This window comes from Sinocyclocheilus rhinocerous, unplaced genomic scaffold (assembly GCF_001515625.1).
Source record: "Sinocyclocheilus rhinocerous isolate Xijiao unplaced genomic scaffold, SAMN03320098_v1.1 scaffold2921, whole genome shotgun sequence".
Classification (NCBI taxonomy): domain Eukaryota; kingdom Metazoa; phylum Chordata; class Actinopteri; order Cypriniformes; family Cyprinidae; genus Sinocyclocheilus; species Sinocyclocheilus rhinocerous.
Genome location: NW_015655581.1, coordinates 146,232 through 173,835, shown reverse-complemented (window position 1 = coordinate 173,835; position 27,604 = coordinate 146,232). Strand labels below are relative to the sequence as shown.

Below are 27,604 nucleotides of genomic sequence, written 5' to 3'. Positions count from 1 at the left end.
CACACAGACACACACACACACAGACACACACAGACACACACAGACACACAGACACACAGACACACAGCATCATGCTCCTGCGAGCAGGTCTGCCGTCATCCAGATGACTTCATGTTTGGTTCGTCTCCAATTTGGTCTCGCTTAGAAAACTCCAGGCCACGTTTAACCGTTTTTCTCCCAAAATTAGCTCACCGATGTTATTTTAACATGATGCAGCTAAACCAAGTCTGTCATTCTCAGCATATACCTGCAGTACTCGAGTCTGTGTATTAATGTGATGTGAAATAAGTCCTGTTTCACATCTCTGTGTTATTCTGCTCTCTATACGGCTCAGGTCTCTTTTTCAATGTAACTCAACTACACAATTTGGAAAATCATTCGTGTCTGTAGCTCAAACTGAGCTTTATTCAAATCATTAACCCTAACTCTGAGCAAAAGTAACCACTATAAGCATAATTCTGCTCAATCGCAGGCTGCATGTTCAGACGAATCGGATGACGTCGGATCAGATTTTCCACTCGCTCTGTCTGCGTTTCCTCACGAAAGAGCGGTATGTTCTTCTAGTACGAGCTTCTCAGCTAAAATAGAAACGACGGCGGGTGCCTGGCAGTTCACACCACTCACATACCAGCCGTTTATGTTTTAAACAGGAGAGAGCCACACACACACACACACACACACACACACACACACACACGGTGCTGTCAGGTTACACTGGTCCTATCAGACAGGTAAGAACAGGTTTAGTCACAAATCCTACAGGATAGTGCACCCAAAAATGAAAAATCACTCCTCTGTTTAAAATCTGTATGACTATTTCTTCTGTGGAGCACAAAAAGAGGTTTATTGCATAAATTCAAGAAGGTTTTTTTATAATACAGACTGAGGTTATAAAGTAAATTCTATATTAATTAAAATAAATTAAAATAATTAAGTTAAATAATTAAAATAAATCTAAAAAAATTAAATCATAATAAAATTTTATTCTAATGAATTAATTACTTAAAATAAATGTAAATAATTGATTAAAATAAACAACATAATTAAAATACTTGAACTTAATTCAAATAAATCAAAAATAATTATAATTACAAATGTATTAATTTATCGAAATCAATTTAAATAATTAAAATAAACACAAAAATCATTAATAAATCAATAATACTTTAAAAGAATTCAAATTCATTTAAATAATTAATTAAAATACAATTATTTAAAATAATTCAACTTAAAATAATCAAGAATAATTTAAAATAATAAATTAATTAATAATTTATATAAAAAAATTAAAAGAATTGAAATTTAATTTAATAAATTAACTAAAATAAATACAAATAAGAAAATTAATTAAAATAAACAAATAAATAATAAATAATTAAATGCAGTCTATTTGACTTCCGCTACATTCCGAGTCTTTTAAAGTCCACAAAATTTAATTTTAACAAAAATTTAAAACAGTTCTGCCCTAAAATATTCCCCTTTCGTGCAGCTCATAAATCTTGTTTGCACTAATGTTCAATTCCAAAATGATTTCATGTCCATTATTTCAAACATCATTTGAAACGGTTTAAACTTTTCACTGATGTCAAATCCAACACAACACATCTGAATTGAATGAGCCTGCAGAACAACCACAAGAGAGATAAAGTGAATCGTTTTCAGTGAATAACACTTACATTTGAGTCTGTTCCTCAAACATAGCAATCACATGACTTCAGAAGACTCAAAATATATGAGCTACTTTCATGCTGCTGTTCTCATCATTGTTGGAACTCAACAGCCTCATTACGACAATAAATACATCCCCTTTTGTTTTCCACTGAAGAAAATCAGTCACACGGGTTTGGAAACATGCTGCTGTTCTCATCATTGTTGGAACTCAACAGCCTCATTACAACAATAAATACATCCCCTTTTGTTTTCCACTGAAGAAAATCAGTCACACGGGTTTGGAACGACACGAAATGATGACAGACTTCAAACTTTCGGGTGAACTGCTACAGTTGTGCTGCCGTGGGTTTTGAGAAGCATTCAGGCTTAATGATGAGGTCACTTCCTGTAAATCTCATTACGACACTGTCAGCTCCGAACACACTCACAGCAGCTGATAAAAGCTTCATGGAGAGCTGTGAACACTGACGGTCCAGCGGCGGAAATGTGAGGACAGTCTGCTCGCGTCCTGCTAACAGACGGATCTTTGTACGCGCTTCTCAATGCTCTACACACACGCAGCGACGAGCTCTCACACACCGCTCTTGTGCTCAGCTCTATTAAATAAGACAACCATCTTATTTTAAAATTGAGTTGAGTTATTATAGCACCAAATATTTCGCATTTGGAGTAAAAAGAGACTAGAGAAACTCTATCATGGTGGAAATTGCAAAAACGCCACTTTGATTAGATCAGCGTTATAAAACATTTCATGACTGAGAACAGGAAAGTAAGTCGGGCTGTGCCGATGCAATCATATAGTGATTGATTAGGGATGTGCAAATGTTCAAAATCGACTAGTAAATGAAAATTTGCTGAAGATGTGCTCACCCTCAGGGCATTTGAGATCAGGATGAGTTTGTTTCTTCATCAGATTTGGAGAAATGCAGCATTGCATCAGTGTCTCAGCAATGGATGCTCTGCAGTGAATGGGTGCCGTCAGAATGAGAGTCCAAACAGCTGATAAAAACATCACAATAATCCACAAGTAATCCACAGCACTCCAGTCCATCAGTTAACATCTGGAGAAGACAAAAGCTGAAACTAATCCAGCATTAAGACGCTTTTAACTAAAATACATTGAGTCCATAATCCATAATAACGCTTCCTCCAGTGAAAAAGTGTTCTGGTCTGAATCAGGAGAGAAATCTGCACAGATCAAGCACCGTTTAAAATGCTCTAAACAAATACGTCAGTGGATTTTGGTGTGAGAGACAACAGGAGATGAAGCGTTATTATGGATTATGGACTCTTATTTTAGCTGGAAAAAAGCTTTTGTCTTCTCCAGATGTTAACTGATGGACTGGAGTGCTGTGGATTACTTGTGGATTATTGTGATGTTTTATCAGCTGTTTGGACTCTCATTCTGACGGCACCCATTCACTGCAGAGCATCCATTGCTGAGACACTGATGCAATGCTACAATTCTCCAAATCTGATGAACAAACAAACTCATCCTAATCTTGAAACTATCCTTTTAAGATTTTTATTGCAACATATATAAATAAACATGCATGCAGTGTAAGTGTGTATAAGAAGACTCGATTATGTCATTTGCAATGCTTCACGAAAGACGACGTTCTGTTCTTTTGCAACAATTTCCGCTTCCAATCAACTTCTCTAGGATTATAAACACTTTTTTGTGAACAATGAAGTTAAAATCATATTGACTTCTGTCTTCTACAGAATCTTAAAAAAGTTAGTCAATTTGTGGTGCAAATAAATGTTGCGCTCTATGACATTGTAAAGCATGTGCATCATATCATGACATAGTTGGCGATAACCAGCACTAAAACCAAGACACTTTCCAGAAACAGGAAGTCAGTCTTTAACTGGACTTTGAGTTATCCTGACGCCAATCCAACCATTCCAGTCTCGACGGGGTTTGTAAACCCTTTTAATTAACCTCATAAACCACAGCCATCCTCACTAACCACAACATAACTAACCCATTCCTTTCCGCCTACAAAAGCAATAAAAAATCTGGCACCCAAACAAGCCAACAACATTGTGTGATTGATATAAAAACTCTGCATGAATGAAGCTCTGCTCTTGTCCCACGTATCTCTTAAAGAGTTATTTACATACACATTATCTCCGCGCGTAATTAAACTGCTTTCCCCGGCAACAGGCTGATGATAAACGTTCTCTCCTGTGAGCGCCGGCTGAATGGAGAGAGACTGTATATCTGTCCGGTCCGAGACACATAAACAACAATGATCCGACTGACTCTTAGTCTGCACTGGAAGGATTACTGAGGAACTAAAAGCTCTTCTTCTCTCTCAGCTCTGGAACATCTGCTGGAACATTATAATCCTGAGACAAAGCCCGAGCTTCCAGAGCTTCCTCGTCCAGAGCACCTCCAACCCCCTCCATCCATTCGTTTGAGGACACAAGCCACAGAAAACTTCCTCAGAGAACCTCACAGACAATCTGGAGGAAGCAAAGGCTTCCAAAACCTATTCAAAAGGCTCCAGGACGACTATTTGAAGTCCTATAACAAAAATGAGCAAATAAAGAAACCAAAAAAGGATACCTCAAATTTGAACATTCAGTAATGGTGAACTTTTGGACATCTTGAAACTAGATTACTTAGAAATTAAGGCCTTATGAAATCTGTTTTATTTTACCCCAAATTCTGTTTGATTTTTTTTTCAATTTCTGGATTCTGTTTTAACAGTTAAATTAAATATTACTAATCAAAAAACATGTCTAATTAATTTAAATCAGTTTTATTTTTCCTAATTTCTCTTATTTTTTTCCTCTAAAAGCAGTTTTTTTTCTGTTTCAATTTTTCTAGATTCTGTTTTTCCCTCTCATTTAAATTTGTCTGGATTCTGTTTTAACAGTTAAATTAAGTTTTGTTGATCAAAAAGCATGTCTAATTAATTGAAATCATGAAACTTATGCAATTTAACAACAATTGATTAATTACATTTTTAAGACCCTATGAAATCAGTATTATTTTTTTCTCAAATTCTATTGACTTTTTCCGCCTTTTTTCTGGATTCTGTTTTTTTCTCCCGGTTTTATTTTTTTATTATTCTGGTTTAATGGTTAAATTAAATTTTATGAATCAAAAAAACATGTTTAATTAACTGAAATCATGAAACTTAGACAATTTAACAACAGCTGATGAAATGGTTAACAAAAATGAAATTTTCAGGGTCTACGGTGTTTTCCGCTTAAAATTTTCTGGATTCTGTTCGAATTATTTAATTAAATAAACAATAATTTAATTTATTGAACAAAAGCATGTCTAATCAATTGAATTTATAAAAACTTCATCAACTGAATAATTTTTTTTTTTTTTTTACAATAATAGGGCCCTATTAAGTATTTTATTTGATCAGAAATTCTATGTTGTCTGTTTTTTCTGGACTTATGATTTAATACAAATTTATCAACAACAATGGTGGTAATTAAATGAAGCCATAAAACGTTAATTTAATCTCAATTTAATTAATCTTTTAAAATGCAATCAAATGAATATATTGCATTTATATATATAATGATAATACCTTTTAAATTTCAATTGTAAATAAAATAATTTTACATTTAAATTTTTAATTAAATTAAAAATGAATGTATTTATTTATTTATTTTAAAAAAGTATTACTTTGAGAAGTACATTCTACTCTAAAATAATATATTTCTGTCACAATTTCTTCAGGTTAAACCAAACTTTTATTTTGGCAGGTTGTATTGAAGACCTTTGAGTTTGTGTGTGTATTTGACTCTAGTTTTCTCAAATGAAATGGTGAAATGCTGGTGAAGTGACTCTCAGAGCAGCTCTGAGATGAAGTTCATGTCCTCCATATAGTGAGACGCAGACGAGCGTCACGTGTGTTTGAGTTTGTGTAGACGAAACTTCACCGCTCTTTCACACAGAGACCCGCAAAACATGCAGACTTCACATTAAACAGTCTATTTGCGCTTCAGTATCATCATGATTTTTCATGATTTGCGGTATCATTCGTGTCCGTAGATGAATGCAGCTTCTGTTTAAGGTGATAATGAGCTTCGCTGATCATTCGCTGGCTGTATTCTCACATGAAGCTCTGCAGCGAGTCTTGTGGTTGAGCTGATGCTGTGAAAGATCACATTTCAGCGTAAAGCAACTTCCTGCAGAAGCTTTCTAGGAAGAGAGTCAAGTCTAAGATCTCCACTGCGATTCTCTTTCATCTGGAAGTCCATGTTTTTAAGGCTGGAACAAGTGCAAATGGAAAGGAAATAAACAACTCCCTTCTCCTTTGGTGCCTGTGTAGAATGCAGATCAAATTCTTTCTTCTGAAAGAAATCTCCTAAAATAAGAACTGAAGGAGTTCATGGCCTTCAGCAGCAGTAGTCTTGCCGAATCCAGCTGGATTTCTCTCAGTTAACAAACGCTTCTCTTGTAGTGTTGGGAGGAGGCTTTCGTCCGTGTGGTCTTGAGAAATGTTCGGCCAAGCAGCGTTTGACCCTTCAGTCTCTAACAATTCAAGACAGAGATCCTAAAGAAGACACGGCGCCGCACACAGTCCCAGCACTGACCACAGAATATGTGTCTATTATGCAAAACAGTCAAAACAACAATGCGAAAATAAAGCAATAAGCCCCGTGAAGCCGTGGTTTACAGTGAATTTATAACAGCTAATGGGTGTTAAGCGGAGTGACTAAAACCCCTTAGCTATATTGCCTAAAATATCCAGGTTTTGGCTTCGTTTTTCTGTTTTCATACTTTTATAAGAGGCTTTTAAAAATGACCTTCGGTATTATATGTTTACAATTTTATTTTATTACAATACATATGGTTAAAAATTTATATGTTCATATTTACAATTATTAATATTATACATTTACTTTTCAAATATATTTTTAAAAAATCATTTGAAATAATATAATGAATATTTACATGAATGTTTTTGAACAATTACATTTTTACATGTATACATTTTTATTTTATTATTGTTGACTGTTAAACACAAACGTAAACAAAGGTGTATGTTTGTAGAGTAATTTACAACAGCTTCGAACGTGGCTCAGCCAATCAGAATCAAGCACCGGAACTATCTGTTTTATAACATCATTTTTAGATCAGTGACATGTGAGGCATCCTAAACTTCTGACTTTAAGATAAAAAAGATCTAAAAATCTAGAGGAAAAAGTCCATCTAAGATGGCAAAGAAATTAACTTCTAATTAATATAATAATTGGAAATATAATTGCAAAATTAATATTTTAATATTTAAAAATTGTACCACTTGATTATATATAATATTTTATTTTAAATGAATGTTTTTAAACAATTATATTTTATTATATGTACAGTTTTTTTATTTTATTATTGTACTCAGATGGGTAAAAAATAAATAAATATTTATATTTATAATAATAATATAATTTATATAAATATAAATATTTTATATAAATAGTACATAAATATAAAAATATTAATATCACATAATTACTTTAAGTAAATTATTTTGATTTTTAAATTATTATTTTAAAATAATGTTTTTAAACAATTACAATTTATTATATGTTTACAATTTTATTTTATTACAATACATATGGTTAAAAATTAATATGTTCATATTTACAATTATTAATATTATACATTTACTTTTCAAATATATTAAAAAATAATCATTTGAAATAATATAATGAATATTTACATGAATGTTTTTGAACAATTAAATTTTTACATGTATACATTTTTATTTTATTATTGTTGACTGTTAAAAATAAAAAAATGACATTTATTTTTAATTCAATTTAATTAGACCCATCCTCATGCTGTTCTTTATGTTCTCATGTCACAGAAAAAGCAGCGAGTCTGATTCTCTGTCTGAAGAGTCTCTCTGCGGTCTGTCCTGCAGAGAGAGAGACACTGAATAATTCACTAAAGTTCATTCAGCATCAAAACATAATTTCTATTAAGCACTCTGAGCTCTGATATGGCGTCTCTCGACTAAAGCAGGAAATAATTTCTGTCTCTGTAAATGTAAGAAGTCCAAAAGTCTATAATAAACCCCTAACACGCCCCCGAAACTACACTACAGCACACCACTAGCTAAAAAAAATAACTATATATATATATTATATACAAATAAAAAAGTAATATATAAAAAATAAAAACAGATGAAAACAGACAGAAAACAGAAAAACAGACATCAATGGTTGTATCTACAGTATAGAACTGTACGATCTAACAAAATTATTTCATTTTATTCTATTCTGGTAGAGTGTTTATGTGTTGTGATATCTTGTGCATTATTTACAGATATATTTGCATCTGTAAATTGTACTTAAAATTGCAGGATGTGTTCTTAATGTTACGTTTTTGACATACATGGACAAAATGTGTCTTTTCTATGATTTGAAAAACATATGCCAATGTAAAAAATGCCCCAGAAATCAATTCTAGGGGGAAATATTGCCCTTTAAAGTCTTCGGACTCTGGTTGGGACTATATAGAGGTTAGAGAGCCGTGTGGATTGATGCGGATGCCTCAATATCTCTAAGAACCGCTGTCGACTCTGTGGTTATCTGAGGTTAGTAAGACGCTGTCAAGAAGATTCAATCAATATATGAATCAGTCAATCTAAATGAACGTTTTGCAAAAGAAATTAAAGACCCTGAATGAAAGTATGTGGGTTAAAACCACAAAACATTCTTAAAACTAAATCAGCTAAACGACTAGTTTGACTTTTTTTGGTCAGTGTCGTGGCGCAGCGGTGTGTCAGGGGGCAGGGCGAAATCCAAGAGGAAAAGGCGGAACTCGGTTTGGATCAAAGCCAGAGAACTTCAGGAAACTTTCGCGGATACATTAACACCAAACAATGAGACTTTGCACTCACCCTGAGATATTAAGATGTGCATTCACGCTTATAAATGAGAGCAAACACCCCGAAGCTCTTACCCGGACCAGGTTGCTGACAGCTGCCTGCACGGCGGCCACAGGAGCGGTGAGATCCGGGATGGCTTTCCCGTCCACCTCTCCCTCCTCATGCATGATGACCAGATGAGAGATCTGCTGGGCCACCGGCTCCAGGATACTCTCTATCGTCTTCGTGTGAAAAACCGGCATGATGAGCACTTAAGAGAAAGCAAACTCTAGTTCCAAGTGTGTATCAGACTCCCCTCTCCGTATCCGATGCGCCGAGACTATCCCCCTCAAGAACACACTGACTCTCCTTCATGCAACTAACTAACCATCGTGGGAAGCGACTCGTCTAGCGAATGAATCGTTCGTTGGAGTCGGTTCTTTCCAGTTCGCAAAACGAGTCGTTCGCTCATCGCGCTTCACGAGTCAACAACTCACTGAATATATGACAACATGTTTGACATTTATTCTGCTTTTTGTGACGGGTAAATTTAATTAGTAAATAGTCCAAGTGTAATAATATGTTTTTAATGTCGAATTTTTAAGAGTCAGATCCAACAAAGCGTTTCCAGCATTTACAATATTACCAAAGTACAGTAGTTAAAGTATTAGGTTTACTATGAAAAAGTAGTTATTTGTACCACTGATACTAGTAGGCCTACTTATTAAAACATTCTAGTAGTCTATTTAATTATCTAGAATTTGATTCATTACAAAGGCTACTAAATTCTTTGCTATTAATCGCAGTTTTTCTACTGCAACATTTTTTGTCATTGAACTCTATGTTTGTCTACATACACATTTATTTAAAACCTGTTTAAACCCCGAGGAGTACGTAATGACGAACTCTTTCTCTGAACTGGCTCGTTGAAATGAACTGTTCGAAAGAATCGATTCGCGGCTTCCCACATCACACTCAACCTAAACCTCCCGGATGACGCAAACTCTCCATCCGCCAATCGAAAAGCGAGCACTGGCGCGCCCGTGAATGCGATTGGTTCGCACAAACGTCATTCGTCCTGATTGGCTCCGCCCATTGCCTTTGCCGCGTTTGCTGGTTCTTCCCAAACTACGTAATACATTCTCATGCCCTAAAAAGGAAACTTGATTCTACTGTTCTCTGGATGAAGAATTCTGAGTGCCAGGGGGCCTTTGAAGCCTTTATGCCATATTTTCACTTTTATTTGCAACATGATCAGTAAACAACAATGAAACAAAACAATATAATTAATTTAAAATGTGCACGGTTTCATGATACATATTTATTCACTGATGAATCTGATAAAACATTATAATTATAAAATTATATAGGCCTATATTTATTTTTTTTTGCTATATATATATATTCTTTGTTTTTCTTTATATTTTTGTTTGTCATGGCATTGTCATATATTTATACTAGCACAGCTACTGCTTTAAAGTTTTAACATGAATTACAGTTTTTTACGATTGCTTACACACTAAAATTAAACTTTTCCAACAATTAGCAAAACCTTACACTCCAGGTTGCAGCCTTCATCACTGCTCTGATCAAACTGAAACAACAATAACAATGTCTCAAGCTGTTTCAACCACAAACGCCTCAAACAGCCCAAGAATTTGCCCAGAGACCCTCAACAGGCTGCATGACCGAATATGGAAGAGTCTGAAAAGAAAGAATTAAGGAAGTTCGTTCAGGGAGCTCAGTGTAAACACAAGCGTGTGTGTGTGTCTGTGTGTCTGTCTGTGTGTGTGTGTGTGTTCATGCTGCTCACCTCAATATAAAACATCGTTGATCTGACCTATAAAGTGACGCTCATGATGGTGCTCTATTGGGTGAACTATTGCGTTTTTCACATTTTCAGAATGTTTTATTAGTTATTATTACTCATATTAGTTCATAAGTTACTTATATTAGATCTGAAGTAATTGATTTGGCATATTGATTTTTTCTGCAGCAATCCAAAGAGTCAAATTCCTTGTGTAGTGTAAGTTTGCCAATAAAACTTGGGTTATATCATATTAGGCATGGTTCTATTAAACAGTCTATTTTTAGACTTTATGTCACACATTCTGTTATTTCCACAGTTTAGTATGCGTTGATATTTTTAGCATTGGTCGGTGATTTAATTTTATACACCAAAATCCAGAAGTTACAGTTACCTTGAGCACACAAACCAGTCTTCATACTAATGTCATCTGCAGGATGAAGTATGCAGAGTGCGCGAGATGAAGTGTTGACAGTATCAGTGTACTTCAGTGTCTTTACATAGTCTGCCATCTAGTGGCTGAATAAGAAACTTTAGAGGCGAAAGATACGCTCTCAGAAAAATAGCTACAAAGCTGTCACTCACTGGGGCGGGAGTCAGGACCATAAGGTACAAAAGCTAAAATGTTCATATTTGTTTCCATTTTTTTTTACCCCCAAATGGTGCATATTAGTATCTTAGAGGTACATATTAGTTACTTTTAAAAGGGTACCGTCCCAATGACATGTTTTGACCTTTTTTTTTTTAAAGTGTAAAATCAAACATTCTAATAATTATGATCATTATTACAGATTATATTATAATATTGTTCAGTGTTGCATTAGTGATATTTTGTTTTTTTAATAACACTACAAGCAAAGCGCCATTTATACATGTATATAACAATAAATAAATAATAGGTCAAAACAACCCAATTGCTGGGTTTGTCCCTATTTTACCCAGCACTGGGTTGTATTTAACCCAGCATTTTTTAGAGTGTAGACACACCAAATATGGAGTTGTTATAAGCTCCTTTTGAAAGAGAGATCTAATTTTATAGTTACGTGATGAAGGATGTGACAAAAAGCATAGTTATCCTATACTGGGATTTCAAAGAAATAGGTAAAGTGCTGGATGACCCAGCAGACTCCCTTAAAAGCATATCAACTCCTTTAGGAATTGCGTCCATGACAATGGAAAATTCTTTGTGAGTTACTGGAAAATCAAATGTACATAAAAATTCTTTATAACTTAAAATAAGACCTAACTGGGCGTGTGAGTGAGGGGTTTCCTGTGAGTGACGTCAGTGCTTTAAACTCCATCTGTGAGTCAGTCTGACCTCTGACCTCATCCAGTTTCCACTCAGCAGCTGCACTGGAATTATACGCACAGCTGATAGAATATAATAGCACTGATAGTAAGCGTGTGTATCTGTGTAAATTGCAGTGATTTTATGGTCAAATTATGCGCGTGTTTAAATAAAGAGTGTAAACTGTGTTTGTTTTGACTGTTCATGAATGAATATACTACTCAAGGAGATTAAACATTCAGAAACATATCATCTTATTAAAAATCTTATTAAATGCACAGCCTGATGTCGAACCTTCCTAGAATTCATTTATTCATATTCAGATTCCAAAACACACTAAATCTTTAAACGAACAGGTGGGTCAAAACCTTATTACCTTACAGTTTCAGTTACTTTAACGTTCCAGTAAAATAAAGCTACAATTTATTTATTATTAGGAAATACATTTATATCTATTTATACACGCACATATTAATACAAACATTTATTTTACACGACAACATTTACTCAGAATGTACACAGTACTTGTTTATTGGCCTAATAATTGGCTTTTATCATTGACGTAACATTAATAGTTACACAGCAATATAAAATTATACAACAATATAAAAACAAATGAAAACAAAGTGGCACTGTACATTTTAATACCAATGCAAAACAATACTTTCACAAATATTTTTCATACAGAAAGTCCTTTGAGCTGCTGTTATATCTTGGCAATAGAATGGAATGTAAGAATGATGGACATATTAACGAGTAACTGAACAGAAATCAGTTTGAACACGACTCGTTTGCAGTCGTTCGCTCAGGTTCTTTATGTTGGTCTCTGCCGTGAATGAGGGCAGGTGTGCTCCTGTTCTCAGCTGAGCGACGACAGGCCGGTTTTCTCCAGGATCCAGTTGTAATAGTTGCTGACTTTAGTATAAACTCCAGGACGGAACTGTCTGGAACATCCCTCTCCCCAGCTCACCACACCGAACAGAAACACACGGTCACGGACGCGACACACCAGCGGCCCGCCAGAGTCACCCTGAAACATCCCAGAAGAACAGACGCATCAACCTGAGAGGCTTTTCTTGCTTCTCAGTGCTAAAAATGTGCAATCATTTTACATGTAGCCTTTAAAAAAAATCTGTAAAAATAGGGAACAATGTACTGTATTAATATTAAGGAATTTTCTGTATTTTTTATTTTTTTTTACCAAGTGTTTTACCTGTATTTTGAATTTTATTTGCCAAAAATGAATGGATAATGTCCTGGCAGAAAATTACTGGTACAATTTCCTTTTTTTGTGTCAATATAAATAGAGTATGTGTGTGTGTGATTTAAAAAAACGTTAAATAAATGTAACAAAAAACAATAACAACAAATATAAAAAGAATACATTTATAAAAAATATCAATCAATAGATAGATAGACAGACGATAGATAGATAGACAGACAGACAGACAGACAGATAGATAGATAGATAGATAGATAGACAGACAGACAGACAGACAGATAGATAGATATCCTAGGTTAAAGGTTTTAATAACATAATGATATGCTAGAATAGGTAACATGGTTGCAGATCCTAAATAATAAAAAAAATAGTTGTAAATTAAGTTGTCAATGAGTAGGGATGACAAATTTATGTAAAGGTTTAATGACAAAGGTTATGTAATATGTAGGACACAACTAAATGTAATTTCATGCATTGGATTTAAGCCTTTATTGCTTTAGAAAAGTAATGAGACACCAAATTGTTCCCAATTTTACTTAATTTGCAGTGCCATGATATGCATTTTATATATTTAATATGCCAGCACATCTATACGGATCACCGTTGTTTCCGGCTCACCTTACACGCGTCCGCGCTCCAGTCGGGACTCCCGGCACACAGCATGTTGTCTGTGATCATGTTGCCGTAATATGCTTTACTCGAACACACATCCTGTGACAGCAGGTTGACCTTTGCTTCTCTGAGATACTGAGAGTAATACCACAACCCTACAACACACACACACACAATGACTGAACCCTTCATTAGCGCAAACAGAACAAACACACTCTCAACACAAACTCCACTGAGATTACCTTCTTGTTCTCTGCCGTATCCAGTGACCTCACAGGACGTCCCAACACTGAGGGACTGATGCGCTTCAGGGATGCAGACTGTCTTGACTGAACTGGACTCTTTAGCACAGCGACCGTCAGGACTGCGGATCTTCAACAGCGCTGAACACAGACCAGTCAATCAGACGTTAATGACAGGCTGATGCATAACTAAACTCATAAAGCTACTTTGACTTTGCTGAAAAGAGCAGCATGTGTTGTGTTTTGGATTCTGAATGCTTCTTTACTAGTTTAACCAACCAAGGTCAACCAGCTTCATCAGAACCAGCAGTCACAAAACCAGTCTGTAGTACCAGCATAAACTGATCTTTTCAGAAAGTTGATGGTCAGAAATGTGTTTACATTTATTCACTGCACAGAATTTTTTTTTAATTAAAAGTGAATTGTGCAAATGTGTTGTAGGGATGTTTAGGGTTTAGTTTAGTTAGTTCTCAGTCAGCATTACCGATGTCGTGGTTGTAGTTGCCGTCTGTGTTGTCGAAGTGTTCATGGATGAAGAGCTCGGAGACCCTGAACTCCTGCTCTCTCTGAGCGTCCGTCTCATTGATGGCGTTCCTCCCCACAAATACTGATAGTTTATGGATGCTAGTCTTAGTGCTGAAAACAAACAAGAAGAGATAAATGTGTAAATATATTTCCAAAAACACGTCCATCCATGCTTTTTTCTTCCCATCCATTTCCCATGCTTCTCATTTATTCATTCATTTCATCCAACTGCATTTATCATGAAGGCCCTAATAAAGGAACATGGAAGAAAATATACATTTCAAGGCTTTTGCCTTTTTTGGGGAATTTTTTTTTTCACCCATCTCATATATTTTTCCCATCACCAGAACGTTTGCACAGTTTCTCAGCGGAACACAAAAGTTTGCAAATGATTGTAAAAGCTTTAAAATCTAATTTTCCATCACCAGAATTGTTCCGTTCTGCCGATAAATGCTGTGTTCGCTCCTTTTTTTCCCATCACATGAACATATGCATTCCCTTGCAAAAATTTCTTGAGGGAGCGAAACTTGAAGTTTCTCGGGGGAACGCAAAAAAAATGTTTACTACAAAATATATTTTTCTTCACATTTCATATTATTATTATTATTATTATTATATTTCACAGGGGAACGCATATGTCTGTACTGTCGGTTTGTTTGTACCGACCCGTCAGGGAAGCAGTGTGCGGCCGTGAGGACCCAGCAGGGCGAGATGAGACTCCCGCCGCAGGTGAACGCTCTCCCGCGGGCGCTCCTGCTGAACACCGCCGCCATCCAGGGGTGGCGCTCCACCGCGCTCAAAGCCCCGCCCACAACCTTCATGTTGCGCTCCTCCCTCTGACCACACTGCCAGCCTATTGGATGAAAGATAGTTCAGCCTGCCAATCAAACAGCAGCGAATACAGACAGATGCTCTACAACAGAGGTGCCCAAACTCGGTCCTGGAGGGCCGGTGTCCTGCAGAGTTTAGCTCCAACTTGCCTCAACACACCTGCCTTCAAGTTTCTAGTATGCCTATAAGAGCTTGATTAGCTGGTTCAGGTGTGTTTAATTGGGGTTGGAGCTAAACTCTTCAGGACACCGGCCCTCCAGGACCGAGTTTGGGCACCCCTGCGTCTACAATGATGAACATCAAATGATCTCACCGGACTGTGCGCCCGTCAGACTGTCAGAACCTGCATCAAACCATTTCATATGTCAGATATTTACAGATATTTAGTAATATTACATTAACACAGTGAAAAGGACGGAATCGTACCGTTATCTTTTGCACAGCGTGGAATATCGCAGTCCTCTTTCATGAGCCTAGACGCGGTCCGAACGTAACACCAGGCTCTACGGCTGTAGTCTGGGTTTCTGTTGGTGTTGGAACATGTATGCGTGTTATGATGGATGTAGCTGACATGATAAGAGAAATGAACAACACAGAGAAATGGCATTAGGTCTAAGCAGCTCCTGAATGACTCAGGATTCAGCAGCACAGGCTCAGACAGTGCAAGGTGTGTTTGTGAAGATGTTTGCAGGAGATGTTCACGTCTGGGCTTGAGAATAAGAGCGAATGTCACAAATCCTGTCCAGAACATGTCTGGGTCATTTTTTTACACCAGAATGAAAAAAAAGAAGAAAAAAAATCTCATACTGTAATATATAAACTGTAACGTATATGTACATCATGCTGATATGTGTTGGACTATTTTTAATTAATGTTGAATTTAATGAAATTTTTAGTTTTATATTGATTTAAAAAGTATTGATTTACACAGCTAATAATCCAAAAATTGTATTAAAAACTTTAAAAACTTTGATAAATTGAATAAAATTAAAATAATGAATAACTGTATAACGGTACTGATTTACTACAGTAAAATATAAATAAATGTTATTGCAGTAAATGTGCTTAATTGTCATTAAAATACTAACAATGCAAAAAAAAAATCTTAATCATCCAAACAGCTTAATTTTTTATGCAAAACTTGATAAAATAAAATAAAATTTAAATAATTTTAAATTATATAAAATTTACTTAAAAAAATTAAATATCATTTATTTATACAGTAATGTTATTAATTATTATTCCAAAAATAATTATTTGATTAACAATAATGCAAAAAGCTTAATTTTATGCAAAAATCTAAAATTTAATTGAAGTTTAATTTAAAATATAAAATATTTTATTTGTTTTTTAATAATTTGTTTATTTTTTAATTAAATGTAATATCAATTATTTCTTTTAACTTCAGGGTGAATTATGCCCAACACATGTTCTTGACATCTTTCGTGAGATTCGCTCATAAACTGAGCTCCATAACATTACACCAGTTTTCTTGTTCTATTCATATCCATCTCTTCAGGACAAATGCATGTTGATTTTGTATTTTTCAGCTTTTCAACTTATCCATGGTCTCTAGGGAACTCCCAGTAACGGATTACCGGGCAAGTCTGGACTTTAGGCTCTGCAGCGTCTGTTTGTTCTCACAGTATTTTCAGTCAGTCTATGCTCTTCACTCAGTGTAACTCGCCTGCAGTGGTTGTGTCGTCCCGGGCCAAGATTCTTGGGATAGACTCCAATTTCACGCACACTCTCTGAATCCCATTCCAGACATTCCCGCCCACTCGCTGATTTGGACACGGGACCTCTGTAGTGCAGACCGATCCCGTCAAAGCAGGAGGCGGATTCATCTGCCACAAAACATCGTAAATGAATATGAATGCATGCAAACATCAGCTAATGATAATAAACACACACGAGTGATACGCACCTGTTTCACAGTTGGAGCCGCTGAAGCCATCAGCACAGAAACAGAGCATGTGACGCCCCGACGGAGACAAGACAGACGTCCCTCCATTCAGACACAGAACAGCTGCAGGAACACATCCAGATCAGAGGAAACAATCATAATAAACATGATATCTGGAAAACTGATTACATGTGATCTGGATTACACGGATTCCAAAAATTAAGTACTTAATTAGATTATATTACATCTTAAAATACTCATAATCAGATTACAGTTACTTTTTTATTGAATACATGATTACATATTTTTCACACAATAGCAATAAATAATTCATAATTTGCATGTTCACGGTTCTTTGACATTGGCTAATGGTCACATGACATGCAGGTAAAGAAATAAAAAAAATTTTTTTTTTTTTGTAGGTTATTTTAAAACGTTATTTGTTGTTATTTTTTTATTTTAATTTAATAATGTTTTTATGATTTAATGAAATTATTAGCTTTCCCCCCCTGCAGTTCCTTCACAACCCCGGTTTGGGAAACCTTGATTTTTATGTAATATTTAATGCACTTCATGTTGTTAATAACAATGAAGTGAATATATTTTCTTTCTCTTTGTATTTTTATGCCAATATGGCACACGATTTTCCTATTTAAATCAATGTGATAAACATGTTAGTTCAAAAGAAATCTAAAAGTAAACAAAAATATTAGATTACCTAAAATGTGTTATATAATGGATTACGTTACTAACCACGATTTTTGTCATGTAATTTGGAATCAGTAATTTGGACTACAATTTGCAAGTAATCTGCTGGAAAATAAAGACTGCAGACGACGTTTATGTACCTGATTTCTCACGTAAACCGCTGGGAGAGAGTCGGCGATGGGCTCTCTGGAGGTCACAACATAAAAAGTAAATTATTATTTTTTCTTCTAGAATTAAAACCATTCTCCAAAAGGAAGCGAGTTAAGTATGAAGCACACTTACACAAACTGTGAGAGCTGCTACAGCTAGAATCAAACTCAGCAGGCAAAATCCAGCCATTTCTGCTTCTTCTTTGGACGCTGAAACCTGTAACAAGTGCATTTGATTAACCCTCGATTTGTGTTCAAAAACTGGGTCAACTTCTGTGTTGAGGGTTAAATTGAGTAACTTTCGTTTCCATGCAATTTGCCAAAAACCAGCACAATGAAACACACTAAAGATTTGTGTGAGAACAGAAAACCTCTATTGTAGCTTGTTAGAGACTAAAAATATATGAGAAATTTAACAATTCCCTTCTGTTTTTATAGTGCTATTTCTACTGTGTTCCTGGTCAATTTGACCCACATATATTTATGTTCACAATTAGCTGCACAGACACAAAATACAAAAATGTCGTGTTTTTTTTCTACTTAGTGACTGAGGTGCAAATAACCGTAAGTATGAGCAGTATATGCCATTATTTGTAATTAGCGTATACGTATCTACTGCTATTTGTATTTTCTCTATCTTTTTGTTGTATTTTTCTCAAACCCTTGTGAGGATAAAATGGGTTTCCTCACACTTCTTTTCAGTTAAAAACCCAACAACTAAAAACAACGTTGACAGGTTTTTTGATTGTGAAATTCAACTAGATAAAGAAACAGTGAATTTTCACAGGATGATTCAGAAGAGGAGTCTCAATTTCGAGTAAACTTTGTGTCTCATGTTTTTCATATTTTAGTCTTTGACAAGTTTTTTTTTTTTTATGTATAAACCTGACTCTAATTTTGGCAAATTGCATTGAAACCAATGGGGGTCAATATGGCCCCTAAAGCTAACAAAATTTGTCCAGCCTTTCCAAAACACATCTATATGTGTTGAAACATTGCACACTCATTACCCTAAATGAGAACTTCTCACAAAATTTCAAGAATAAATAAATAGTTTAACCAGTAATCTGAGTAGTTTGAAAATGGAGTGTGTCACATTGAGCCCAGCTCAGCAGGAAAGCACACTAAAGGCAAGACTTTAGAAGTGAGAATCCAGATATGACTCTAAACAAACATGACTTTTCCTGGAATCAGACCAGGATCAGACAGAACAGGCCCGGAGTGGAGATTAAACCTCTGAGATCCACACCCACAGGAACAGAAATATCACAGATGAGATGTTTATCATATTTTTCCTAGACAGCAGTGAGACTGAGATCTGAGATGTTTCTCCTGAGAAAAATACTTCATAGTCTCACGTGTATCTCCTCGAGAGTTTCAGAAGAGATCTCTTATAGATTTGTCAAGACGCCAAACATCTACAAAGTCAGAGGTCTCAACATAAACAAACAATTCCAAGAGCAAATGATCTGAAGCTATCCAACTATCCAGTTTCTTTTGATGCCTTAAAATAGGGTTTCCACATTTTTTAAAATAAAATAATAAAATAAAAATTCTCAAGAATTAGGAAACTTTAGGAAACAGTTGCATGCTGCAGGACATTACTGTCACTGCTTGACCTCATATCATCTCTCTGCATGCATTCACAGTGTTTGCAGGGCACAGATCATTGTCGCTATGAATATTGTGCATCTAGATTAATTTTAAAGCCATTCAACAGACATGCATTAACTCTTTAATCAGCAGTAAGAGCCTAACTCACCTGGATGTCCGATCAGATCAGGTCTGGTGTGTGTCGTTCTGCATCCCACTGATGGCTTCAACACTCCCTATATAGAGGCCAGTGTGCTCTGATTGGCTGCAGGAACAGACACGCTTGTGTTGGGGGAGTTTTGTCTGTCTGTCTGTGAGGGAAAACACATGTGCTGCTGAACTGAAACTAGATCAGTGAATCACAATAATGATTCAAATGGCCTTGAGTTCCTTAATTCTCCTTCTTCTGTCGAACACTATTTGAACTATTCTTTTAACCCTATTCATTTCTAATGTCTCTAAATGATCAACATGATCAAAACGTTGCTGTTGCACACAATCTGCTCCACACCTTCTGTCGTCTGATCGACAGTTCATACATTTTTAACGAGTCAAAGCTCTTTTAGTGTAACTGTAGAAACGTCCAGCTTCAGCTGGAGCTTCTCGTGTCAAATCTGGACTGATTTTGATCAAGCAAAGGTCAGAATAACTGCAGTAAATGGAGCTCCACGCCCGACTGACCGAGCGGATGCAGAGCAGCGTTAATCATCTGTGATAGAAGCAAAACAAACAGGATGTTGGTGCAACTACATTATCTATTTGAAATGTTGTACAAGACAAAACGTTGGTTTTGTTTTTCGTTATTGGAACATATTGATAGTTAATGTGATCCTCGACAGCTTTATGAATTTGAGGAGAACTAACTTCATACAATTCAAAAATCACCAAAATAAATTTAGTTCTACACAAAAAGGTCTATCTATCTATACATAATAATAATAAAATACAGTATAAAACGTTGGTTTTGTTTTTCGTTATTGGAACATATTGATAGTTAATGTGATCCTCGACAACTTTATGAATTTGAGAAGAACTTCATACAATTCAAAAATCACCAAAACAAATTTAGTTCCACACAAAAAGGTCTATCTATCTATACATAATAATAAAATACAGTATTTAACAAAAAATACGCACACATATAAATTATGAAAAAATCATAAAATATAAGTTTTATAACAATAAAAAATTATTAAATACATAATATATATTGTGATGCATATCTATATACACATAATAAAAAATATATAATATAAAACAAAAAATAAATAAATATAAAATGTAATAAGAAAAAAATAATAAAATACAGTAATTTAGTAACTAATTCAAATAGATATCATATCATTATAAAAATGATCAAAATAAATATATATCATTTAAAATGAATATAAAATAAAAATACATAAGAAAGAAAATTATTAATATATTTATAATTATTACACATAAAAACAATATAATAAGGAAAAATTATAATTTTATCATTATTATTCATCATCATTGTGAAATGTATACACGTGTGTGTATAGTGTATGTGTGTTTCTGTGTCTTATAAACACAGAACCTGAAAATAATACAGGAAACTGAACTGAAGAAACCTGAAGCTGAGGTTTCAGGAGTGAATTCTCTTTATTTACTGCAGTTAAATCCCCAAAAAACATATAGGCCTACATAAATACATTTATACAAAAAGCAAGCAAAAACGAACAAAGACGTTCCATGTTGTGTAGTGTGTGATTGATGAAGCAGACCGTCTTACAGGACAAAGTAGCATGTTTGTCGCCAAGGAAACCAGAGACTCCGTTGCTATGGTGATGGAGTGGGCGTGGCCTAGGCGGAAGTGTCGAAGAGCTTGTCAATCATCTCCTCCACCTGCTCCAGTGAGTATCGGTGATATTTCTCTGGATTTTTGGTGAATGAAATGTTTGCGCATCTGTAAAAGCATATAAACATGTGCTCATTACACTGAAAAAGGACCTGATGATGTGTGTGTGTGAGTGCGTGTGAATGTCGCACCGCTGAAGGAAGGCTCTGTACGCCTCTGAAACCACTCTCTTCTGAGCCTGTCGGATGGCATCACGCTGCTCTTTATCAGGAACCGCCCAGCCCTGCTGGATCTTACACAGCTCCTCCAGACCATCATTAAAACCCTGCAAACACACACACAACACAAAGCCTGGCTTGCATGTGCTTTCTGTCGAGTATCATATTTGATCCATCAGGTTTTATGGCTCATATAGTCTGATATAATGAGAACATGGAGGAAAAAACAGAACAAATAAATGCTCCTCAAAAGCCTGATGATCATATTTGAGACTCACACTTGAACATGATTCTTATAAAAAAGAATGTCTGGATAATCAAGTAAAGCCAAGCGGCTTCAGTCCAGAGAGTTTAAGTGTTACAGAAGATGCATGAATGTCTCTCACCTTGAATTTGTCCTTGATGATCTGTCGTTCCTTGTCTTTGAGCTGCTCAAAATTCCAGGCTGGAATGCTGGGATGTTTCTCTCAGTCAGATGCTCTGTGACCTTCAGCCAGCTGTAGGTGAGTGAGGGTCAGAAGGTCATTCACTCATTCATTACAGGACGGTTCTTGTGTTTGGATGATGCGGCTATACCTGCGCTGGTAATTCTGGATCTCCTGCTCGATGAGCTCTCTGTACGAACCCTCCACCTTCTTATGGGTCACAGCGACCAGCTGAATCAGCTCAGACCTGAACAACAGAAAACAGCATTTAAATCACATTTGACCTCTGTAACATGACTAATTTTAAGATAATCAAAATGCTCAATGAGGAAAAAAAGTCATTTTATTCAAGAAGAAATAAAGGGAGTGATTATGTGGAGAGCTGTCTTCTGATTGGCCAGTACTGAGTGTGCTCTAGTTTCTGATTGGTCAGTGAACTGAAGCTGCGTAAAGCAACTGAATGAATCATGTTCTGAATCAGTCCGCATGAAGAGTGTGAATGGACTCACTTCTCCAGGGATTTGAGGATGTAGTTGTAGTTGTTGTGAAGGAAGACGGCACGCAGGGCCGGATCTTCATACACTTTAGCTTTGTTGGACAGATTCAGCTGCAGGTTACCGAGGACTTTATCTGCGAACACAGCCGCACAAAAACATTAGCTACTTATCTAATAATGAATCTAACATCATTTATTCCAAACACAACCAGTGTTATTTTAGTATTAATTATATACTGTTATAGTATTTCTTAAATTTTTTTATAAATCAATTAGCTTTACAATTTTTAATTGTTTTAATTTTAAGTTTTATGTGATTAAAAAAAATTTTTTTTTCTATTTTTAATTATTTTCTATTTAGTTTTTGTTTTAGTAATTTTAGTACTTCAAATTAAACTTATTTTAGTTACTTCCCAAGGCAACATTTCTAACTTCTGTTTAAGGTTTTTATCAAATATTAATATTTTATTTATTTATTATTATTTTAGCTTTTAAATTTCAATGAATGGAAATTATTTTTTAATAGAATTTTTAATACATGAATAGATTTTAAAATCAGTGTATATCACGAGGAACCAAATGTAAAATGTTTGATGACTATAAAACACAGTAACTTTCAGGACTCAAAACTTTCTCATCAATTCAAAAATGAGCAGCAGAAGTGACTAATTCTGAACTTTGCAACTTCCTGTCTGATATCAGACAGAGCAGACAGTGAAAAATGGTCATCAAGAATTAAAATAACACTGATTTAGCACAAAAAGAGGAGCTGAGGAAAAAGCTGATATAAAATGCATGATAAGACCCTTTTAAAACATCACTCTCTTTAGTTTTTGTGTGTGTGTGAGTGTGTGTGTGTGTGTTGTGTGTGTGTGTGTTGTGTGTCTCTGTGTGTGTGTCTGTATGTGTGTGTTCGTGTGTGTGTGTTGTGTGTCTGTGCTCATATGTGTGTGTGTCTTACAGATGTATGTGCTCAGGAGTCTCCGGCTGAACTCTGAACTGTAGCTGCTGGCGGACGAGCTGCTCTCTGAAGACAAGAAGAGACACGTTTCAACAGCCTTTCATTTGTTCAATATACAATACACTCTTACTTTATTCTGTCTGAGCCACTCTGACAACCTCTGAATATAATAAACTCATAAACTCAATGTTTAGATTTGATTTTACCCCAGATTAAATGACAGCTCCTGTACTATGCTATAATATTCATTTACATTTACATTTAGTCATTTTGCAGACGCTTTTATCCAAAGCGATTCTATCTAGATAATCTAAATATTCTATAGATCTTAGAGAGGAATAGAGATGACGTCTGAGGATTGTTTCATATCCTGATGATATGAAGAGCTCAGAGCCAATAACATGAGATGAAACTTTCTATAGACAGAATATTTGATTGAGCACAAGTAAAAGTTCCTGGAAACCATCAGAAAAATCATATTTAAAGCCTGTAAGTCTTTCAGAAACATATGCATGTCTAAAAAGCAAGTACAGTAAGTGATTCAGAAAGAGTTCAAGGTTTGAAGTCAACGTGAAATCAGAATTGGCCCCATCTACTTTCATAATTAATGTTCCTGGTGTTATTGTGAATGATTAAGTGCATCTCTTTTACATTGTTTAGTTCAGTTGATTTAACTACATTTACATTTTAATATTACAAAATAATAATATAATATTCATTAAAATTCCAGACTTTTACAGACTCATATTTTCAGACTTCTCTGGATTTTTCAGACCATATTTCATAGTAAAAAATAAATGATTTAGTGTGTCGCTAAAGATTTCTTGTTCAAATTTGCATGATTAAATTCATAATTTGATACAATACTACAAATAGTGTTGTCACAGTACCAAAATGTCAGCAGTCTACCAATACCAGTAAAATGTCATGGTTCTCTGTACCATAGTAAAAACTATGAAATATTTAACTTTTAGAAATATTTAACAATTTGAAAAAAACAAAAACAAAACAACTAGTTTATTATTAATGCTAATAATAATAAAAATACTTTAAAATGAAAAAAAATAAAATAAATAATTATTATAATAAAATGATTGAATTAAATGAAAATACGTAACATATAATATTACTTTCTGATTATTTGATCATAAGGCAAGACAGCTCAGCAGATACAACTATAAAAATAAAATTTGAGCAATAATGAAGGCCAAAAGTGGTACTTTGAGCAGTATATGGTTATTTAGGGGCTAATGATTATTATTTAGAGAAAGATGGTGCAGGAAAAAAACAACAGCAGAGAAGCTGAAAATGGTTGAATTTGCTGGCGGCACTGATCATGTTTGCTGAACGTTTGTCAGGAAAACCAAAGGAAAAGGAAATGCAGACCACAGGAAATGTGAACAGATGATACATAAGGAGACAGGAGGGCGAGGACGACATCTCAGCAGCCCAAGACAGAGCTTACATCTGCGTCTGAACTACTTTTTCACATTTCTAAAGGCAGTGAATCTCTTGGATCTATCTGTCAGTGTGTTTTTATATGTGTGTCTGCTTTACCCTGAGAGGCCAGCATCGCTCCTGCTGTTTCCTGGAAATCCAGCAGCTGCTGCAGGAACAGGATGGCCTGAGGAGAACCGATCAGAGAAAAAGAGCGTCTTTGTCTGCTCTTAAAACAAACTCTACGAAATGGACAATGAAGTGATCTTACATTGCTTGTGAGCTCATGTACGGTTCCGTCTTTCGGCATGTTGTACTCTTTATCAGGATCGTTCTGAACATAAAATTAATCATTAATATAATGACGTGAGCATAATGAGGAATGTCATTTAGATTTTATAATATAATAAAATGCGTTATATTTATAGTATAACAAAATGTATAAAACAAATACCAATTTTGAAGTATTATTATTAAAATAAATGTAATTAATCATTAAAAATATTATAACATAAAAAATGATTAAATTTCAATAATTAAGAAAAGTAAATTATTTAAAAGTAAATTAGTTGAAATTATATACACACAAATCATTTCATTTTAAACAATTATTATTATTATTAAAATACATTTAATAATTCATTCTAAATATTACAAAATATCAAAATTAGGAAAAAGCTAATTATGTAAATTATTTAAAATAAATTATTTAAAAGTGGTTGTTTATTTAATTTAGTAAATAAAAAGTTTTAATTGAGTGTGTGTTTATAAATAATATAAAAATATGAAAAACGTATTTTATAATAATCTAAATATTTAATAAATAAATAAACTATTATTATTATTAATAATAAAAGGGGAGAGACGCAGGGATCGCAGGAGGAAAACAGAGGAAGACACCATGAGGAAGAGGAAGAGGAAATGCATCTGAAACCCTGTTCACCGAAACCAGAGCAATAACTGAGAGAAATCCAGATCCCTCCGAGACTACAGCCGACACCACAGCTATCACCAGACACAGACACACACACTCGCGAGGCACAAATATCACATAACATCACAATGTCTACAGCTAAACAGACTGAAGAACACGTCACACACACACTGAGGAGAAAATACAACCAGTTAATCCAACGACAGCATTGTGTCACATACAGTGATGTTAATACAGTCATTAAGAGTAGTGCTGCTCAAACGATTTAACATCATAAACTCAAACATATCAGACAGTCAGTGTGCTGCTAAAACAAAAGGCATGTGTCTTAAAGGGGTCACAGCATCATTTTATATCATATTAGTTTTCCCTGAGATCCATTATAACTTTAAGAAAAGTTTTCTGGCATCATTTAGTTTGTCACGTGCATTTTTCCTTCTCTTTGACCCTGGAAATGGACCGGGTGGTTATTACAGACTCGTGTAAGACTTGTGGCCAAAAACTAAATAAGTGTTGATGTAAACGAGGACAGCCAAAAATACATGAGCTCACAGCTGATGTCATAAATAATCATGAAGATTTCTGAACAAGGCTAGTTTGCATAGTTTTCATAGTACAAGATTTCAAAGAAAAATGTGATTTATCATGATATGACCCCTTTATTAAGCAGTTAATATGCAGTAGATGTTTTCTTCAGCAATAATAAGCATCCAGTCAAACATGAGGAGAGACAGTATCGGTCTGTTAGTGGGGGCAGAACAGTCACAGCGCCCCGTGTGGTGAGGAGTGAGCATGCGGTCAGTGTTAGAGCGTTAGTAGAAAACAAAGAGCCTCCTTTCTCACTGTTACAAACACTCTGTACGCAAGACAGTGCTGTTAGCCAACAAAATGTGCCATCCACACTGAGAAAATACAGGAACAGCGGTGTGCAAGTCTGTGCTAACGGCTCCAAACTGACACACAGCTCCAACAGACAGGAAGGAGAGCGTCTGCTATACGGCTACAAACATTAGCGCAATGTACTAGTTATCCTGATTAATAACAGTTCATTGGTCTGGCTGATATATCAGCCGTGTGTGTGTGTATGTCTGGATGGATGCGTCCATTTGTGTGTGTATAAAGGTCTTTTCACATTCAAGAAACACAAAAAGAATAAATTTCAGTCTAAATGGTTCATAAAACACTACCATTCAAATGTCTGGGGTTCAGTAAGATCTTCTTTTTAAAGATATTAATACTTTTATTCAGCAAGGACGCATTAAATTGATCAAAGTGACAGTAAAGACATTTATAATGTTACAAAAGATTCATATTTCTAATAAATGCTGTTCTTTTGAACTGTGTGTTCATCGGTGAATCCTGAAAAATAAAATGTATCACAGTTTCCACAAAAATATTGTGCAGCACAACTGTTTTCAACATTGATAATAATCAGAAATGTTTCTTGAGCAGCAAATCAGCATATTAGAATGATTTCTGAAGATCATGTGACACTGAAGACTGGAGTAATGATGCTGAAAATTCAGCTGCGCATCACAGAAATAAATTACAGTTTAACAGATATTCACATAGAAAACAGTTATTTTAAATTGTAATAATATTTCACTTTTTTTTGTTTTTACTGTATTTTTGATCAAATAAATGCAGCCCTGATGAGCAGATAAGACTTCGTAATTATAATGTATATATATTTATAACTGTATTAAATAATTTAATTTAATAAAATAAATAAGTAATAATTAATTTATAATAAATAATTAATTCATAACTAAATTTAATTAATATAATAAGTCATTTAGTTTTAAACGTTAATTTTAATTATTAAATTAAATTATTATATAAAATTATTCATTAATTTTAATTATTTACATAATTTTTAAAACATTTAAAAAAAATCTTACCCCAAACT

The 27,604-nt window shown here is 34.7% G+C and overlaps 2 protein-coding genes and 1 pseudogene across 2 annotated transcripts in view; all 3 read right to left on the bottom strand.

Annotated features, from left to right (window-relative positions):
* Positions 1-8,905, bottom strand: part of LOC107718685 (vinculin-like) — a 34,621-nt gene extending 25,716 nt beyond the window's left edge. Inside the window, exon 1 of the mRNA XM_016525875.1 lies at positions 8,615-8,905. Coding sequence (XP_016381361.1) covers positions 8,615-8,782 — 168 coding nt within the window. The 5' untranslated portion in view covers positions 8,783-8,905. The remainder of the gene's footprint in view (positions 1-8,614) is intronic.
* Positions 8,906-12,246: 3,341 nt separating this feature from the next.
* On the bottom strand, positions 12,247-19,840 carry LOC107718672 (urokinase-type plasminogen activator-like). The gene is made up of 12 exons (XM_016525861.1): positions 19,572-19,840; positions 17,943-18,026; positions 17,801-17,846; positions 16,974-17,075; positions 16,734-16,893; positions 15,473-15,570; positions 15,360-15,389; positions 14,882-15,068; positions 14,175-14,326; positions 13,691-13,831; positions 13,455-13,603; positions 12,247-12,644 (listed from the first exon to the last, which is right to left on the bottom strand). Exons 2-12 carry the CDS (start codon positions 17,997-17,999, stop codon positions 12,474-12,476), a joined length of 1,293 nt encoding a protein of 430 aa, XP_016381347.1. The 5' UTR covers positions 18,000-18,026; positions 19,572-19,840; the 3' UTR covers positions 12,247-12,473.
* A 1,151-nt stretch (positions 19,841-20,991) lies between these two features.
* Positions 20,992-27,604, bottom strand: part of LOC107718684 (exocyst complex component 7-like) — an 8,870-nt pseudogene continuing 2,257 nt past the window's right edge.

Excerpts from the sequence above, each read along its gene's own strand:
- LOC107718672 (XM_016525861.1), bottom strand. The coding sequence starts at position 17,999 with ATGGCTGGATTTTGCCTGCTGAGTTTGATTCTAGCTGTAGCAGCTCTC. Across the intron at positions 17,076-17,800 it reads CGGTTTACGTGAGAAATCAG|CTGTTCTGTGTCTGAATGGA; the intron begins GTACATAAACGT and ends GTGTTCCTGCAG. Across the intron at positions 13,832-14,174 it reads CAACTACAACCACGACATCG|CGCTGTTGAAGATCCGCAGT; the intron begins GTAATGCTGACT and ends GTCTGTGTTCAG.